This window comes from Myotis davidii, unplaced genomic scaffold (genome assembly GCF_000327345.1).
Source record: "Myotis davidii unplaced genomic scaffold, ASM32734v1 scaffold167, whole genome shotgun sequence".
Taxonomy (NCBI): domain Eukaryota; kingdom Metazoa; phylum Chordata; class Mammalia; order Chiroptera; family Vespertilionidae; genus Myotis; species Myotis davidii.
This window is the reverse complement of record NW_006300048.1, coordinates 4,686,363-4,705,755: the sequence shown is the minus strand read 5'-3', so window position 1 is coordinate 4,705,755 and position 19,393 is coordinate 4,686,363. Positions and strand designations below refer to the sequence as shown.

Genomic DNA, 19,393 nt, shown 5'->3' with positions numbered 1-19,393 from the left:
ACATCTTATTTATTTATCCAAACTATTAAGTCATTCCCACTTTATAGGTGGTACTGATGAGGCTCTTTCTGGAACTGATATCAGGTTATTTTTTTGCATTATACTGCTGCCTCTAATAACAGCTAGTGGTTATTGAATGTTAGGAGGATAATGAATATGTAAATTGCATGCTATCTGGCATTTGTAGTAGTTGAAAAAATTGCTGTGTTTGTTGAATTCATGGGACAATAAGTTGAAATGTGAATGTACTTTATAAATTGTAAGTACAATACAAATATAAATTATTTTAAAATCTTGAAGTGCACTTTTGCTATTTTAAATGCTGTAGAGGTTTTTTATGACTGAATCCTGTCTACTAGTATTTTACTTTTTTCATATTTGTTTCTGAATCTTTAAAAGACAGCTACTACTAATAATACCATTCTTTCTTGGAGAATATACATGTTTAATGATAATACTTTGTGATGTGTTTTCAAGAGGCTATACTTTTGGTTGGATGATGATTCTTCTGCTTATTCATCATCATCATCATCATCATGAATTGAGAGCTTTCCATATACAGGCACTGTCCTAAGTGCTTTGTAGACATTATTTCATGTCAACTATGAGAAGAGTATTTTTAATTTCTACTTTAAAGATGAGGGAACTGAGACAGGGAGGTGATGCGACTTGCCCAAGGTCACATGGTAAATGTTAGAGCCTGTATTTGAACTCCAGAGCCCAGCTCTTCACTGCTAAACTGAGTCAGCATAGGCAGGTATTTCACAACAAAGTTCACTATGACAAACACATTGTGGAGGTCTTGTGAGTTAATTATGATCAACTTTTATTTGTATGTTCCTTGTGGGATAGTAGAAAGAATTCTGGACCAGGTGTCAGGGGACCTCAGTTTTAGTCCCGGCTGTATCACTAAATAGTGATGTGTCCTTGGGCAGTTCAAGAAACCCCTCTGGACTTCAGTTTCCTCACCTGAAAAATGAGGGATTTGGATGAAATTAGTGATTTTCAAACTATAGTTCTGAATTTCAGATGTCTTAGGTCCCCCTCCCGACAATTTGCATAGTTATGCTTTTGTCTGTTACAGCTATTTATCCATCTGTCTAAGCTTTACTTTTAAAAAAAATTTTTTTTATTGATTTCAGAGAGTAAGAGAGAGGGAGGGAGGGAGAGAGAGAGAGAGAGAGAGAGAGACATCAATGATGAGAGAGAGTCATGGATCGGCTGCCTCCTGCACACCCCCACTGTGCCCTTGACCAGAATCAAACCTGGGACCCTTCAGTCCTCAGGCTGATGCCCTATCCACTGAGCCAAACCAGCTAGGGCTGAGCTTTACTTTTAAGCAAGGAATTTATGAACTTGCTTTTAGCAGGGGTGGAGAACCTCATCTGACCTGGCTCTGCCAAGGCATTAGGGGTGAGTTAATTAAATGTTTGATGAAATATAGCAGGCTAACTTTTAAGTTGATAATTTTGTATGGCCCGAGAATGATATTATAAATATCTATTTGGTAGAAAAAAGCTTCCCCACCCCTATTTTAAAGTCATCAGTCTAAGGCAGGGGTGGGCAAACTTTTTGACTCGAGGGCCACAATGGGTTCTTAAACTGGACCGGAGGGCCGGAACAAAAGCATGGATGGAGTGTTTGTGTGAACTAATATAAATTCAAAGTAAACATCATTACATAAAAATGTACGGTCTTTTTTTTCAATAGTTTTATTCATTTCAAACAGGCCGGATCCGGCCTGCTGGCCGTAGTTTGCCCACGGCTGCTCTAAGGTAACTTAATGACAAGTCCAGTGACCACTATGTGTACAACTTTTCAGTAATTTCACATTATTTTAGTTGCTAATGGAGATAAGCATCTTTTGTAAATAAAGATACTAAAATGCGAAAAGGTTGGCTAATTTTTATTAAAATATGTATGTACATGGACTAGATATTTCAAGTTATCAGCTACCAGAAACAAAGCCTGTTTTCTGTTAGATTTGTGACCTGCAACCAGTATTTTTACTTTTAGCTTCCTCATTAATAGGGGAGAAGTATTTGTTGCCTGATAGGGTGATTATGAAAAAAATGTGAGTTAATACAAGTTAAAGACCCTTTATAAACTCTGAAACGCTTATACAAATTCATCTACATTTTACATGCCTACATGGGAGTAAATATCCCCCTTTTTTTTAGTTCTATGAAGTATGTTTTATTTTGATTGAGAGTGTTACAGATGTTCCCCATTTTTCTCCATTTGCCTTCCTCCACCCGTCTCGCACCCCCTCTGATGAACTATGTTTTTAATCACATCAGATTTTACTGTTTATATTTAATATAGACTTCTCATAAGGTTTAATATTTCTAAGATGTGAATCTAGATTAGAAGAGAATTTTGATGGTTAAAAGATCTCCTTCTTTGAGATTCTTGTCAAATATACTTACCTTTAACTACTAGAAGTATAATTGATTCCAAAATTTTGCACATATCTGAAAAGTTAGCTATTAGGTCATTCAATTATGTAATACCAGAGGCCTGGTGCACGAAATTCATGTGAGAGTAGACCTTCCTTCCCCTGGCTGCCAGCACCGGCTTCCCTCTGGCACCTGGGACCTGGGCTTCCCTTGCAGCCCTAGCTTCGCCCGTAAGGTCCGGGTGGACGTCCGGCCTAATTAGCATATTATGCTTTTATTATTATAGATTTTATGTAAAAACTGTTACAATATTGGGAAAATAAACTTGCCATTTTGTCAGGGCTTGGTTGTTTATATATTTTAGCGTGATCTGGTAGATACATTTAAGAACTATTTTCAAAAGAAAATTTTTTAAAAACTCAATCCTATCTACACTAATAAAAGAGAAAAATGGTAATTGGCGTACGATGCTACCCTTTTCATTGGCTAATCAGGGCTATATGCAAATTAACTGCCAACTAAGATTGGCAGTTAATTGCCAACAAGATGGCAGTTAATTTGCATATGTAGGCACAATGCAGGGAGGCGAAAGGGAAAGCAGGAAGAAGTCCCCTGCCGCTGACAGTGATCGGAAACCCAGGGGGGAGCTAAGAGCTGGGGGGCAGGGCAAAGGCGGGCAGAGCCAGCTGGGCAAGGGGCAGAGCCAGCAATCGGAGGGGTCTGGGGGTCCCCTGTCCAGGCCTGACGCCTGGGCCAGAGGCATCAGGCCTGGGCTGGGGACAGAACCAGTGATGGGGGGAAATGAGGGTCCCCTGCCCAGGCCTGACGCCTCAGGCCTGGGCAAGGGGCTGATCCTTCAATTGGAGGGTGATGGGGGTCAACGCCTGAGGGGTCCCAGTATGTGAGAGGGGGCAGGCTGGGCTGAGGGACACTCCTTCCCCACCCAGTGCACGAATTTTGTGCACTGGGCCCCTAGTATAATAAAAGGCTAATGTACAAATCACCCAAACAGTGGAACGACTAGTCACTGTGACACATACTGACCACCAAGGGGCAGATGCTCAACGCAGGAGCTGCTCCCCGGTGGTCAGTGCGCTTCCAAAGGGGAGCGCTGCTCAGTCAGAAGTCAAGTTCATGGCTGGCAGCGCAGTGGCGGTGGCGGGAGCCTCTCTGGCCTTTGCGGCAGTCGGACAGGTTCACCATCACTGCCCTAGGGCTTCTGGACTGCAAGAGGGCACAGGTCAGGCTAAAGGACCTCCCCGCCCCAGAGTGCATGAATTTCGTGCACTGGGCTTCTAGTAGTTTCATAAGAGTACTGGATATGAAAGCACATGGAATAGAAACTTACATTAATGTGAGATTAAAGAAAAATATAATACAACTTCTCTGAGCAGTCTGTCACTAAGATCCTGTTATTTGTAGGTTAAAAAAAATTGCCTATAAAGCCAACTAGTGTATGTAGAAACACAGTTTATAAGTCTTTTTGTCTATTGGGAATTTTATAGTTTACAGGTGGTATTCTTTTCATTTCAGATATATTTTTTGAGTGCTCATTATGTGGTGGCCATTGTTTTTTTTTTTTTTAACAAATATATATATATTTTTTATTGATTTCAGAGAGGAAGGGAGAGGGCGAGAGAGAGGGAAACAGCAATGATGAGAGAAAATCATTGATTGGCTGCCTCCTGCACACCCCACACCGACTGTTGAGCCCGCAACAGAGAGGGAGGGAGAGTGGGAGAGAAACATCAATGATGAGAGAGAATCATTGATTGGCCGCCTCCTGCACGCCTCACACAGGAGATCAAGCCTGCAACCAGGGCATGTTCTCTTGACCAGGAAGTATACCATGATCTCCTGGTTCAAAGGTCCATGTTCAACCCTTGAGCTATGCTGGTTGGGTCTGTTGTCTTTATAATACCCCTCTGAGACAGGCAGAAATTATTGACAGGTGGAGAAAGTGAACTTGAGAGATTAGTTGATCCTTATTACCAGTTTCTACTAAATTAATTATTCTCCTTAACAAAAACCCTATGATCATGACTTTTATTTATTTATTTTTTAATATATTTCTCTTTATTGATTTCAGAGAGGAAGGGGGAAGGAGAGAGAGATAGAAACATCAGTGATGAGAGAGAATCATTGATTGGCTGCCTCCTGCACACCCCCTACTGGGGAATGAGCCTGCAACCCAGGCACGTGCCCTTGGCTGGAATCGAACCTAAGACCCTTCAGTCCGCAGGCCGATGCTCTATCCACTGAGCCAAGCGACCAGGGCTGTGATCATGACTTTTATTTCAGTTTTCTGCCTTATAACATCTGTAGGATTTCATCTCTACTTGAATATCTAATAGCTGTCTCAAACTTAACTTGGCCCCAACTCAATTTCTTTTTTTATCCTTTCCAATCTTCCTGATCTCAGTAAATGGTATCACCATCAACCAGTTGCTCAGGTCCCAAACTTCAGAGTCATCCTTGACTGCTCTTCTCTCACACCCACGTCTAACCCATCAACAAGTCAGCTCTGCTTTCAAAATATATTCCAGAAATCTGACCACTTATCATCATCTTTACTTGTTTCACTAATTCAAGCCACTGTTATTGTTTGTCTATATAATTTCAATAACTTTCTATCTGATTACCTTGCCTATACTAGTGCCTCCTTATCGTATATCCTCACAGCATCTGGAGTTAACTTTTTAAAACCTAAAACATTTCAAGTCACTTGGTTTTTGTTAAGATTTTATATTCTGGTTGAAGTCAACTTGTTTAATTAGTTTTCAAAGCATTTGTCACTACCTCAGATTATATTTATGTGCTTTTCTCCTGCATTATGTTGTATCTCTTCTGTCTAGCTTAATCACTACTCTAGCCCTAGCTCTTATAACAGTGTTTGGCCTGTAGTAAGTACCCAATAAATAATTATAAATGAATAAACCAAAGCACCGGTGATACACTGGCTTTAAATGAGAGGGTGCCTTTATTGTAAGAGGAGGGAATCAAGAAAGGATGTATTAGCTTTATTAGAGGAGAATGGAGGAAGTTACTAAATAAAGGCTTTTTACTTCTCACCTGCCAGTAGTTGGAGAGATTATTGGGCAGAGGTTTATTAATAAATTAAAATAATTAGTATATACTAAAATATTTAATGTTAAACCAAAAGAATTAGTAAGCTGAAACAATTAGATGTCAGAGAAATAATGCTTGATGGTTGTGTCACTGGGAAGGCTTCTTGGTGATAATGAATTTAGGTCAGGCTTTTCTAGACCACTAGGACTTGGATAGGTGGAGAGGTAACAAGGTATTGCAAGTAGGAAAAACAATAAAGATTCAAAAGAACCTGGGATGGTTTGTGAGATAGCGAATGTTTGGTTTGACTGCTATAGAAAAGGAAGCTGGAGAGGTCCAGTGACAAGTTTTGTTTTCCAGGCAAAGGGGAGCCATTGGAGGCTTCTGCTAGAGAAGTAACATATTTAGAATGAGTACTCTGGAGATACTTTGCAGAATTAATTAGAAAGATGGGAGGTTTAAAAGATAATGCAGTAAAGGCATTAAGGTAAAGTTGAAAAGGAAGGGATTGATTTAGAGTTGCTTTTTTATAAGAAAAAAATGTCAGGACCAGAGTTCCTGGTTGTAGGCAGGGAAGGAGCTGAACAATTTAAATGTCTTGGAGTTTTTGACCTTGTGTGACTGAACACTAGTCGTGTTCTTATAGAACTGCTGGACATGGAAACAGGTGTGGTAGTAGTATCAGATATTACAGAGAAGGGTTTTTCTGTCTCTAAATATTAAGTCTTTGATAATTGTTTTAAAATTGTGGTTCTTTGCTTATATTATTCCTAATAACTTGTCATTTTGAATATTAGGTGTTTCTTATGAATATTTATAGCTTCTTACACATATTAATTAGAATCAGACTGATTTGGATTGGGAAGACTTATTACTGTTCCATTAGATTTTAAGAAAAATAATTAATGAGTGGTAAGGCAGAATATTTCCTTAGATCATATATTGCTGTTTATGGTGCATCACAATTTTGAAAGTACTTTCACTTCTGAGATATGGGTAGTTTGGATTTGCTATTCACTTATCTCTGTGTTTTTTTTTAAGTACAGTTAAGTTTGGTTTATTTTCAGATTATAGGAAGTGTTAAGTTTCAGTACAATTATCCCATAATAATTGACTGGTTCTGATGTTCCTCCTGTTCTCTCATAGTATCTTGTGCATTACAGTATCTCTAAGCTCATTGCATTGGGTATATCTGTTAACTTAAGTAGGTTGTAAGCTACTAAATGGCGGGGGTGTGTTTTTCTTATCTTTGTATTCTTTGTTATATCTTTCAGTCATTTTTTAATTTACCTACCATTTATTGAACATTAGCTATGTCAGGCAGTTTATTAGTTATCGAAATTATAATGTTCCTGTTTTTAAGCAGTATGAGAAGTGCTATGATAGATACATCTTATTTCAGGATCTGAGCTCATTTCTTTTTGTATGGTAGGTGAATACAGATGATGTTTTAGTTATGAAAATGCAATTAGAAGCTGTTTCATAAAAATTGCGATTATTTTTAAAAAAGTTATAAATATATGTGAATCATCTGTTCTTTGGATTATTCATGTTACTTCTCTTTTAGCAGATAATTGAATGGACATTTGAGTTTTATACCTTCCAAGTTCACTTGAAATGGGTCATATATAAATATATTAGATTACCATATTGTTATCCCAAATACTAGGTATAGAAGTTTTAAAATTTGTACATTTTAATTTATTTTCTTTGAATTCTCAGTGATTGAGTGGTCATTTCGTATTTATTTTTTTTTTTTACAACAGGAGAAATTAAGATCATAATGTAACTTGAATTTTTTTTTTTTTACAAAACTAAAATGCAGTATATAATAATGTTGGCCTAACCATAATTGCTTCCTGCCTTTGGAGTTTTACGAAAATGAAAATGTTCTGAGTATAACAGTTTTCTATTTATATTATGTGAAATGTTCAAGTTATGAATGATTGGAATTGAGACTCGGGTGCTCAGAATCGGTATATAGGCCTGCTGAATTAATTTTCCTCAGCATGAGATAGTAGAAATGATAAAAAATTTCTACTGTCTTTTAATGAATGGGTAGAGTTATGGATTTCACAATTCAGATTTTGATGTTTTGAGAGTGCTGAAACTAGTAATATACTTCCAATTCTTTGAGTTATTTTTTAAGCTAAAGATGTTTCATGGTATTTCTTTTTTGGTCATTCAGACATCAAAAATATGAGCTATTAAGAGAACATGCCCATTCCTTTTTTAAAAAATTTACATTTGTGATTTACCATAGTTAATTTTTTTTTGTTGTAGTATTTTCTGAGGAAAGGAGTATATCCTTAAATCTCATTATGTTAAATTAAAAGATGTCAAATTTTCTATTTTGGAACAGGATTTTACAGGTGTAACATAGTATCGGTTATTGGCTTAGTGATCAGGTTTAAATATAAGTATTAATCAGAGATGAACTTATTCCTTGGGTTCACATTTAAACTGTGGCATGTTGAAATAATCTAGGTCTCCATCTGCACATCTGAATTCGTTTTGTAAAATATGGCAAACAGCTGCATTTCAATGGAAAGCTAAAACAACTGTAGGACATTAACCCATTGAGAAGATTACAGTAGGTTTTCAGTTCCATGTTAACTGTATTTATTAGAGAAAATTGACTTGAGTGCTTCTGCTTTTAACCAACATTTTTTTTTTTAAATGTCTGGGAGAAAGGAAATAAAGCACTGGAGTGATAGGACTTTGATGTGTAAAGAAGTTAATGTCGAAAGAAGTTAATTATCTAAATCATCAAACAAAATGGGTATGGGAAATAATTATTTTAAAGATTCTAATGAGCTATCAACTCATCATGTCAAGAAAAATCTTATTCACCTGTTTGATTTAAAAGTTAAATAACTTGACTGTGAAAGGATGATCGTGGTTATAATAAACTAGGATTGGGACCTTTTACCTCTTACCAATAAATACTCTTGATGTGAAACATTTGCAGTAGGAGGACAACTGAAGAAAGCTGTGGTTTTAATATGAATTTACTTTCTGAAATGTCTCCCCTTTAGAAAGTGTTAAAGCAGGGTGACTGGATTTGTAAAATGAAAAAAGGGCAGATTCCTTCAACAATGTCTCACGACATTTGGCCACAGGAAAATCCCACAGAATGGCATGTCTTCAAATCCAACATGAGTGAACTAAGTCATAACTGTTTTTGGAGCCTGGCGTTAATATACAGTCTTTGAGTTTAACTTTTCTCTAGGATATCATACCTCTCTGTCAGTCTTCTGTTGGGACAATAAGGGAAACATTTTCTAAGGTCTTTGAGAAAGCCAGGTTTCTTTGTTAGCACTTTGTCTTGATTCTTCAGGACTGTTCCTGGAAGTTCTTGGTTTCTTGTCTATTTTCCCAATCTTGGATTGGTGATGTGATTTTTTATTTAAAGCTGAGTTCCCGTATTATTTGTAGAAAATTACTTATTCCAAAAGACTTTTTGAAAAATAATAAAGCAAATTTAGACTTAAAAATAATAATGATGGTGTTTCATAGCATTAGCTTCTTTATTTGTTTTAGAATTTTGGTTTTCAGGCTCAATTTGAGTGAAACTTTTTCCTTCTCTTTCTCTGCTCTTGCATTCTCTGTCTGGTGGTTTTGGCCTGGCCCTTACGGCCCTTGGACTAGGCCAGGGATTATGTTGGCAGATAGCTGGTTCTGCCACAGAAGGTTATTTCAGATATTTCCCATCTAGCCACTCAGCTAGTGTGCTCTTGTTGTAGATCTCTGTCCCGTTGCCTTCTCGAAAGCTTTATATATGGCCTATGTAGGCAGTGGTTGGTAGTAGGTTTTTTTTCCCCCAGCCGCCTTTCATAAGGCCCTGCCCTTCCATCCCAGCTCTTTGTGAATGGCCCTGGTTCAGGTTTCCTTTATCAATTTTAGCCAACATTACCCATAGAAGTGGTCATATTAGAGAATGTATCAGGAGATAAATTTGGCAGCAATGTGGAGAATGAATTGAGATGGAAAGAGAGAAGCTATAATAAATAGATCTTATAAAGGGCCATAGGGTAGAAAAGAGAGGGAGAATGTAAGAACATAAAGTAGAATTTATTTGACCTCTAAGAACATAAAGTAGACTTTATTTAGCTTTCAATAGATTATAGGGTGCTGGAGAAGGAGTCAAAGATAAATGACAGATTTTTGAGATAGGGTGACCGGTAACAGTAGTGATATCTGTAGTGAAAACAGAACTTGTAAGGAAATTACTTATTATTTGTTGAATTGCATAAGATCTTTCAGTGAAAATATTCAATTTTCGTAAATTTTTGTGATTATGAAATGAGAGTAATCTAAATTTGTCATAAAAAAGCTGTTAGCAAATCAAGAAAGAGACTTCTTAAGATCTTTCTGTTTATAACAAAGTAAACATTGTGTGCTTAGAACTGCTGTAAACATATTAGTTCATTTAAGCCTCACAACGACACTAAGAGGGTGAAATTATTCCTTTTTACAGATGAGGAAACTGAAGCACAGGAAAGTTAAGTAACTTGCCTAAAGTATAGCAAAGTAGCAAAGATGGGATTCAAACCTAGGCAGTCTGACTCTGGACTCTTCCTAATTAGTTTACTATAATTAAAGTTCTTAGCACTGCTTTATTTTATCTTTTGTTCTAAATATAATTCTTCTTTAGAATTTGCAAAGTATTTTTATTTTAAAGAAAGTTATAGTATTGCAAGGTTTATATGACCATGAATTGATAGCTAAAATTTATTGAGCACTTATTGTGTAATAATGTTTTTATCTACTTGCACTATTTTAATATTATTTTATTAATCCTTATTTATGGGACAGTTATTAAATAAAATGGGATATATTAGGATTATCATCTAGTTTTCCCATTAGTGTCAGCTTAATTTTATTGGGAAAAAAGTCACACAATTTAAAATTGATGAGTTACTTAACCATCTCTATATATCTATCTACACTAATAAAAGAGAAAGATGCAAATTGACCGCACCTTCATGATGCCCACTAGCCAATCAGGAGTGAGCATGCAAATCAACCTAACAAAGATAGCGGGTTAATTTACATATGCAGGCACTGAGCGGCCAGGGGTGGGATGCTTGCATCGACACAGGTGTTCCACACCGCCCCAGCCGCTCCGGGCCTCTGGGCAGTGTGAGAAGGCAGAAAGGTGGCTCCGGGTCGGAGTGAAGGCAGAAAGGCGGCTCCAGCCGGAGTGAAGGCTGTGCCGGCAACCAGGGGAAGAAAGGCCCATTCTTGCACGAATCTTTGTGCATCAGGCCTCTAGTGTATGTTTGTGTATATACACACACACACACACACACACATACATACTAGTAAAAGCCTAAGCGACCGAACGACCAAATGACCGGTCACTGTGACACACACTGATCACCAGGGGGCAGATGCTCAATGTAGGAGCTGCCCCCTGGTGGTCAGTGCGCTCCCACAGCCAACCTCCCATGGCCGGCCAACCTCCTGTGGTCCCTCCACCTGGCCAGCTGGCCCCAATCAGCCTGATCAGGACTGGGTGAGATGGCCCCAATTGGCCCCGATCTCTGGCCAGTCCAAGGGACCCTATCTATGCATGAATTATTGCATCGGGCCTCTAGTCTATATATATAAAAGTCTAAGTGACCGAACGATCGATTGGCCAGCTGCTATGATGTGCACTGACCACCAGGGGACAGATGTTCAATGCAAGAGCTGCCCCCTGGTAGTCAGTGCACTCCCACAGCCAACCTCCCTTGGCTGGCCAACCTCCTGTGGTCCCTCCCCCTGGCCGACTGGCCCCGATTGGCCCCGATCAGCCCCGATTGCTGACCAGGCTGAGGGACTCCACCCATGCATGAATTTGTGCGCTGGGACTCTAGTAAGATTATAAAGTATCACAATGCTTTCTTTGATCTACTGATTGACTTTATATTATTTGTATTAAGGCTTTGGTTCATATAGGGATTAGATTGTGCTTGGATTTTCTAATTTTGTATCTTACAATTGTACAATTTTATTCTTTAAATGAAATCTCCCTTGGAACTCTATTTATATAATGTTGAGTTGTTCTGGTGTTCTGGATGGAACTGATGAGGTATATGCTTGGGGGCCACTGGGAGCTCCCTGAAATAGTGCCAGTGAGTCTTAGGGCTCCCTGGAACACATTTTGAAAACCACTGAGCTCTATTAAAATATTTTAATGACTATTTTTCTCCCATTACTTATAAAATATGTATTGAAATGTTTTATCACTCAAGGGAGTAATTCTTTATATCATACATGACTAAGCAGTTTTTTTCCACCTTACTATTCCTTTTTAAAAAAATACATTTTTATTGACTTTAGAGAGAGCCAGGGAGAGGGAGAGAGAGAGAGAGAGATAGAAACATCAATGAGAGAGAACCATCCATGGGCTGTCTCCTGCATGCCCCCTACTGGGAATCAAGCCCACAACCCAGGCATGTACCCTGACTGAGAATCAAACTGTGACCCCTCCTGGTTCATGGGTTGATGCTCAACTACTGAGCAACACCGGCTGGGCTTACTATTTCATTTTAATAAAGAACATTAAGTATAAAAAAATCAGATTTACACACAAAAAATCAGAAATTTAAAATTTTCTATACTTTTTGATGTAATTTATAATTGCTTTTGTTTTCCTCGCATTTATTTATAATTAAATACATCTTGTGTTATTTCTCTTTTCCATTTAGATGAATAATACTGCAGCCAGCCCAATGTCTACTGCCACTTCAAGTAGTGGAAGAAGTACAGGAAAGTCTGCAAGCTTTGCCTCAGAATTGCAGAGTATGATGTAAGTATGTCTCTGCCTCTTATTTATTACTATGTTAAGTTATTCATGTTGATAAAAGACAATAGAAATACCAACATTTATAAAACTTAACTGGGAAACTTGTACTTAAATAAAAATGATATTGTCTGACAACATTTTCAAAAAAAATATGCAGACAAAAGGGGCAGCATTAGTTAAGAATGCTACAATTGTACTGTATTAGGAAAATAAGTATTGGTTTAATTTATACAAGAATGAACATTTATGTAAATCTCTTTGCTCTAATTATCTGTTATAAATTGTTTATTCCCATTTTAGATTTAGAAAATTTTGATATAGATTATATCCTAGCATAGTTGCAGTGTTTTTACAGAGTTCTCAATTATTCTCAAATGTCACAATAATTCTGTTTGCCTAATGTAATTTGCTTTTTAGTTTTGATAATATTTGAAATCACTGTATTTCAGAAGATTGAGGAAAAAATTAGAATATTTAAAAAACACATTCAGTTTTTGAAAAGTTGCACAGCCATTAAGATTTCTTGCCTAAGGCTCTTCTCCGCTTGGTTTCTGGCTTCCTGCATTGAGTGAGACTGCATATCTTGATTTAATAGCGTATTTATTGGGACTGTCAGTTGGCACTTACTAGTTTTTCTTTATTATTGGTTCAGGAGACAATTATGTGCATGAGGGACAACACATTAGAACTCTTTTATTCCTGACGTGGATGCATTATTCCTGACATGTCCAGCAATTTTAAAAGAATGTTTCTTTCGAAGGTTTAAGTGTCTTCCTCCTGTGGGTGTGTATTAATAGCCTTCATAATGGATGGACTCCACTGTGTGGCATTTATTGTTCCAAGAAAAAATGCGTTTGAGCATATATCTAATACTTTTTTGGTGAACATACCTTAAACAACATTGAAAACATTTAGGTCACAGGTTATTAAACTTTTTGGTCTCAGGCTTCCTTTACACTCTTAATTATTGGAGACCTTTATCAGCGTATGTTTATGTGGGGGGGTTGTATCTATTAATATTTATTGCCTAGAGTTTAAAACTGAGAAAAAATTATTTAATTCATTTGAAAACTAAACCTATTATATGTTAACATAAATAATATATGTATGCCCTAAAATCTATAATAATAAAAATGTAATATGCTAATTAGACCGGAGAGCTGGACAACCTTCTGGATGTCCTTCCGGACAACCTTCTGGACGAAGCCAGGGCTGTGGGGGCCGAGCCCTTGCACGAATATTGTTCATTGGGCCTCTAGTAATTATATTCAAAAACCAGAGATTGGATGAGATGAGGATAAAATAAATGTACTAATTTGGGAGTTGTATGAGGTGAGTCAGTTTTTTTTCTAATTTACTGATTTTAGAGAGAAGAAGAATGAGAGAAAGAGAGAAACATTGATTTGTTGTTCCATTTTTTTAATGCATTCATTGTTTGATTCTTATATGTGCCCTGACCAGAGACTGAACACGTAACCTTGGAATATCGGGACAATGCTCTAGCCAACTGAGCTACCTGGCCAGGGCCTTGTGTTTTAAATTATGGAAAATGTTGAGGGTTTATCCTTTATACACTTTTAGTATATTTAGTTTATTAGTTTAAGTTTTTTCATTATGGTTTAGTAGCTTTATGTTAAGAATCTTTTATGTTGCCCTAGCTGGTTTTGCTCAGTGGATAGAGCGTTACCTGAGGACCAAAGGGTCCCAGGTTCGATTCCGGCCAATGGTATGTACTTTGCTTGCAGGCTCCTCCCTGGCCCAGATCCTGGTCAGGGCTTGTGCAGGAGGCATCCAGTCGATGTGTTTCTCTCACATCGATGTTTCTCTCTGTCTTTCCCTCTCTCTTCTACTCTCCATAAAAAAATCAGTGTAAAAATATACTTGGGTGAGGATTAACAAAACAAAACAAAACAGAATCTTTTATGTTGTATTATGTTAATTATGTTTAAAAACGTCAAATGTGTTTTTGAAGGTTTATAGTAAAGTGCGGAAATTCATTTTCCTGTAGAGAGCCAGTCTACTGATTTACTTTGTGTTTTAAAACATATATATAATCCACATATATTAAAAGCTAATATGCTAAGTGTCCATCCGGATAAATGACATCACATAGCAATGCCCGGCTTCCTCTCCCTAGTAACAACTAGCCTCCTTGTAGTTTCTTCAGTCCAGGAACATGACTTGCTTTATAGACAGGTGCAAACATTTCACACTGTAACCAAATATCTGTGAAATGTTTTCCCGTGTAAAAGTTTAGCTAAATCAGAAAGCAGGTCTAATTAAGCAAGTTTATTCTACATATATAAAAGGCTAAGTTGACTCACGTATGCATGATACATATAAAGCTCTTGCTGACGCCAATTGCACACATGTGTTTCGATCTGTCATTGTCGATTGTGAATTTGGATGACACTTCTATTATAGAGAAAGTTCGAATAGCGATATTAAACTATTCCTTCCAATTAATTTCCTTTCATTGTGCAGGAATTCGTGCACCAGGCCACTAGTATATATTATACAGAAGAGTATAATGAACCCAATGCATTCATCATCTGGCTTTAACAATAACTGTGTTTTGCCAGTCTTATTTAACCTTTTCCCCTACTCTCCACTTGTTTTTAATGCAACAGTTTAAAGCAAATTTCAGACATCATGTTTTAAATTTGGTGTTATTTATTAAAGCAATATATTTGTTGGTACATAATTAATATGCTCTACAGCAGTGATCAACAAACTATGGCCATGGGCTCATGGACTGGCTGCCTGTTTTTGAAAATAAGGTTTTACTCATTTATCTATTATCTATCTCTGCCTTCATGCTTCATGGCAGAGTTGAGTATTTGTGATAGAGACCACATGGCCAGTAAAGCTGAAAGTATTTACTATCTGGCCCTTTACAGAAAAAGTTCGATGACCCTTTATCTATAGAAACAGGTCTCTATAATAATAAAGCTTTTTTTCCTTTTTATCATTTATACTTAGGAGAGGTTCTGCTTAATGCATTTGATAGACTGCAGGCCACTTAAGAAAACTGAGAAAAAAATAAAATAAAAGCTAAATTCAGCACTTTCTTATTAAATACTTTAGCAAACATCTTCCCTACTAATGTGCTTAGGCTGGATTCAGAATGCAAAAGTTATTGTTGGCTACAGCTTTGGAAGAAATATACATTTTCCTTCTATTTCAGACCTCATAGAGAGGCTACTCCTAATAGTTACATTCATCATTTATAGTCTGAAGTTATTTTTTTCCCCTTATGAATTGCTTCATAGAGCAAAAAAAGTAGGGCCAAAATTGGGGGAATATTTTTTAATTGAACAATATTTTCTATTGGTATAAAGTTTTCAGGCTTTTGTTATATAAACTTAGAATCAATATACATTTGATCTTTGCTTATGCGATTTCAAATGAGAAAGTGTAGGCTTACATCTCTGTGTTTATTTTGTGTTGTACGAATTTCATTCCGTGAATGCTGCAGTTTCACAGTTCTCTTAAGTCTGTTTGTGTTGTATTGCTATTTTTCCATCCCTAATGCTACTGTCTTCTTCACCCATTCACCACTAATGACCTGTTTTTCTCTTGGGTCCTACCCCTCCAAATAAGTAACAATTTTGTAGTGACATTTCCAGGGAATGGTTTCAGGTATCTAGTTGTCAAGCACAAATTAAATTGTCATGATTTGCTATTAAATATAGAACTGGCAGCCAGTCTGTTCTGCTGTTGGAGCTTGATAGAATTGACCATATTTAAAGTGTAGGTGGTAAATAACTGCCAGTGAAGCATTCTTCAGGAAGTGCTTCGACAAATTTTAAGTGAAAGGATTAGCAGTCAAACTAATGCTAGTGGGTTGGGGATGGCAGCAACTTACAACTGTGCACATTTGCTAGATGCTACTTATCACTGCTTTTTTAATAACGTGTGCTGGCAGGGTCCAGAGGCCTTTCATTTTAAGTTACTGAACTCAAGTAACCTGTAAATTAAAAAGTGAAATCTTTTCAATTCACATTATAGTCATTTTAACAAACTTCGTAAGAATTTTAATTGGATTCTCTCTTCCTTATTTATATGCTTCTTGACTTGTATTACTCTTTTTCAGGTTTATAGACATAGTAATGATGCCAGAGTTTCACTGCTTGGTAACATTTAGTAATTTTCATGTGATGAAATAAAAAAAAATAAGATTTTGTTTACATGTTACCTGTATTTTGTAAGAATTCTGCCAAATGAAAATTTCAGCCTTATTTAAAATCCACAGATGAAGAATAATTTTAAAAAATCAGACCTTTATTTATATATGATAAAATTTAGTCTTTTAATTGTACGGATCTTCAAATTCTGCATTTTTTAAAAAAATCAACACTATTGAGCCCATACATGGCAGGACCTACGTGCCTTTACGGTAGTCTGACAGTAGAGGATGGTTGTGGAGACATAATTGTCGTGTGGTACGATGTGATAAATTCCATAGCAGTACACAGGAGGAAGTGATGAACTTCTGAGGGTAAGCTTGCTCACTTTAGGTCTAATTCTGATTGCTTCCTGGAATGCCCATGAGCACCTCAACTTTGGTATGTCCAAAACTGAATTAATAATTTTCTCAGTAAGATTTGCTTCTTCTCTTGGGAATTTTTGGGATAAATAGCAACAACCATTTATTTATTGTGCACTAGACTACTGCATAATTGTATATGTGAAATGGTATAATTTGGCCTTTTAGCATTTTGAAGTTATGAGTTGTGTAAGAATATATTCCCAGTTCTACCCTTACCTCAGTCTAACTTTAAAGAGATTTAATATTTAAATATATGAGTTAATAGCCCTGGCCGGGTAACTCAGTTGGTTGAGGTGTTGTCCCCATACTCCCAAGTTGCTAATTCAGTCTCTGGTCAGGGCACATATAAGAAGCAACCAATGAATGCATAAATAAGTGGAACAACAAATTAATGTTTCTCTCTCTCCCTTCCTCTCCCTCTAAAATCAGTCAATAGAAAAATTTAAATATATGTGTTAGTAGTAGAAAGTTACTAAACTGACACAAGGTCCCTTCAGTTATTGAGTTTACATAGTACACTTAAGTTTTTCAGAAAATTAGAGCAAAGAAAAATTATTAAAGGTAAAAAGTGCTAACATTAATACATTATAATTTCAAAGATGCTTTAACAATTCTATTGATAATAGTGAATGCTTGTATAAAACATAATGTGTTCCATATACCTGAGTATTTCCATATACCATTTCACTTAATCCTTATATAACCCTATGAGGTAAATTCTGTTATTTCCCTTTAATGGATGAGAAAATTGAGATACAAATTGGCAAGACCTGGATTCAATCCATGAAGTCTAACTCCAGAGTCAGTGCTCTTGACAAATTATGCTAAGCTACATTTTAATCAATAAAACTTTTATTTTGATGTATAAAATTAGTGAACAAATGAACTTTTACTAGTTTATGTTTGACTAGTGTGCAATAATGAAGTAATAATGTGCAAGTGAAATAATTGTTCACTTAATTACTGTTATTAGAAATGAGGTCTAATTTTATAAGAAGTATTGGATTAAGTTGTTATTTTCATAGTATCATAGCATTTTTTTCAATGTCTTATTCCTAATCACCAAATCTTTAAGCAAGGCCATATCAGTAACCAAGAGAAAACATAATTTTTCTTAGAAATGATGTACTCAATATACTCCATATTGGTTGCTTATATTCGCAATATTTCATAATTTTAGATATAAATATGGCCACATTATTATTGAATATTTAAGTGTTTATCTTATATTTATATTATGTCACTATTAAATATTTTATTTTAATTCCTGATATTTACATTACACTAAAATATGTGGATAAATTTATCCTTTTACTTTCTGTGAGAGGCATCTATTTATAATATTTTAAGATATACACTGGTTTATAAATATAACACGATTGAGGAAGATTTTCAAATTATAATACTAAATTGGTCATAGTCTTTCCTGACAGTGAGAAAATGTATGTAAAAGTTGATTGAGAACATAAAAGTGCTATGTAACTGAAAGTTGGTTATACTTTTTTTCCTTTCAGAAATGGAATAAGGAAATGTTTAAGTTGCTAGAGTCAACTGAATTAATGGCCTGCATTGAAAAAAAATGTCATTTGGTAACTGTGACAAAATACAGTTTTGAATTTGTACTTAAATATCTCTATCAGTTCTCTCATGTAAAGAAAATAAATGGAACTTTTGTTTAAGGATACAGTGTACATAATTAATTACCAGGGGGGAAAACAGTTGTTCAATCTTAGAAGTAATTTCTTGAAATTCAGGGATATGGAGTCATTTTAGTAGTTCCGTGATGAAAAATAGGTAAAAATGCACAGATCTGTCATTCTAAAATTGCAGTGTAGTTGCAAATTACCACATTGGAAGATGGGACTATCTGTTCTGAACTGATATGATGGCAGAACCAGGACCTAAGTGATAATGCAGTTATGTTTGTCTTCACTTTAGTGTTAATACTCATTCATTCCACTGTGTTGCTAAGTGTTTTCCTAGACTCTACTGAGGATGTTATGTAGCTTATGGTTTATGTACAGTATTAACTTTATAAAACCTGAAAACCTCTGAATTCTGAAATACATCTTTCAGATAAGGGATTGTGAACTTGTTTCTACCTCATAGGGTTTATGAGGATGAAATGAGATATTGAATCAAAGCATATCATATTGTTCCCCACACATAGTAAACACTATCCTTTTAGTTGTTACCTTTTTTAAAAAAGTAATTGTCATCATTAACATAGGAAGTTTGGAAAGCATGTGTCAAGTGCAGAGAGAAATATTTGCAGTTTTATGGGAAGAACTTTTATAATTACCTATAATTATAAAATTATTTGTCTACATCATAGCATTCTATCTAGTAGAACTCTCTGTGTGATAGAAATTTCTGTATTTTGTAGTATGATAGCCACTAATCCTGTGTACTTATTGAGCACATTAAATGAGATGGGCAACTAAACAATTGGATTTTAAAGTTTAGTTTAATTTAAATTTAAATAGGCATATATACTAAGTGGCTACCATATTGGACAACAGAATAAATATTGAAAATATAACTTATACAAGGAATACTTCTTTTCGGGTTGCTTAT

The 19,393-nt window shown here is 36.0% G+C and overlaps 1 protein-coding gene and 1 long non-coding RNA gene across 3 annotated transcripts in view; one reads left to right on the top strand and one right to left on the bottom strand.

Moving 5' to 3' along the window:
• Positions 1 to 808: 808 nt before the first annotated feature.
• The window catches only part of LOC107185077, a 55,519-nt gene continuing 36,934 nt past the window's right edge, over positions 809 to 19,393 (bottom strand). Inside the window, exon 2 of the long non-coding RNA XR_001515997.1 lies at positions 809 to 969. This is a non-coding gene — a long non-coding RNA (uncharacterized LOC107185077). The remainder of the gene's footprint in view (positions 970 to 19,393) is intronic.
• SUPT3H (SPT3 homolog, SAGA and STAGA complex component) overlaps positions 8,148 to 19,393 on the top strand; it is a 445,191-nt gene continuing 433,945 nt past the window's right edge. For both annotated transcript variants that reach the window (XM_015572205.1, XM_006776406.2), the window contains exons 1-2: positions 8,148 to 8,250; positions 12,167 to 12,267. In XM_015572205.1, coding sequence (XP_015427691.1) covers positions 8,209 to 8,250; positions 12,167 to 12,267 — 143 coding nt within the window. In that variant the 5' untranslated portion in view covers positions 8,148 to 8,208. The remainder of the gene's footprint in view (positions 8,251 to 12,166; positions 12,268 to 19,393) is intronic.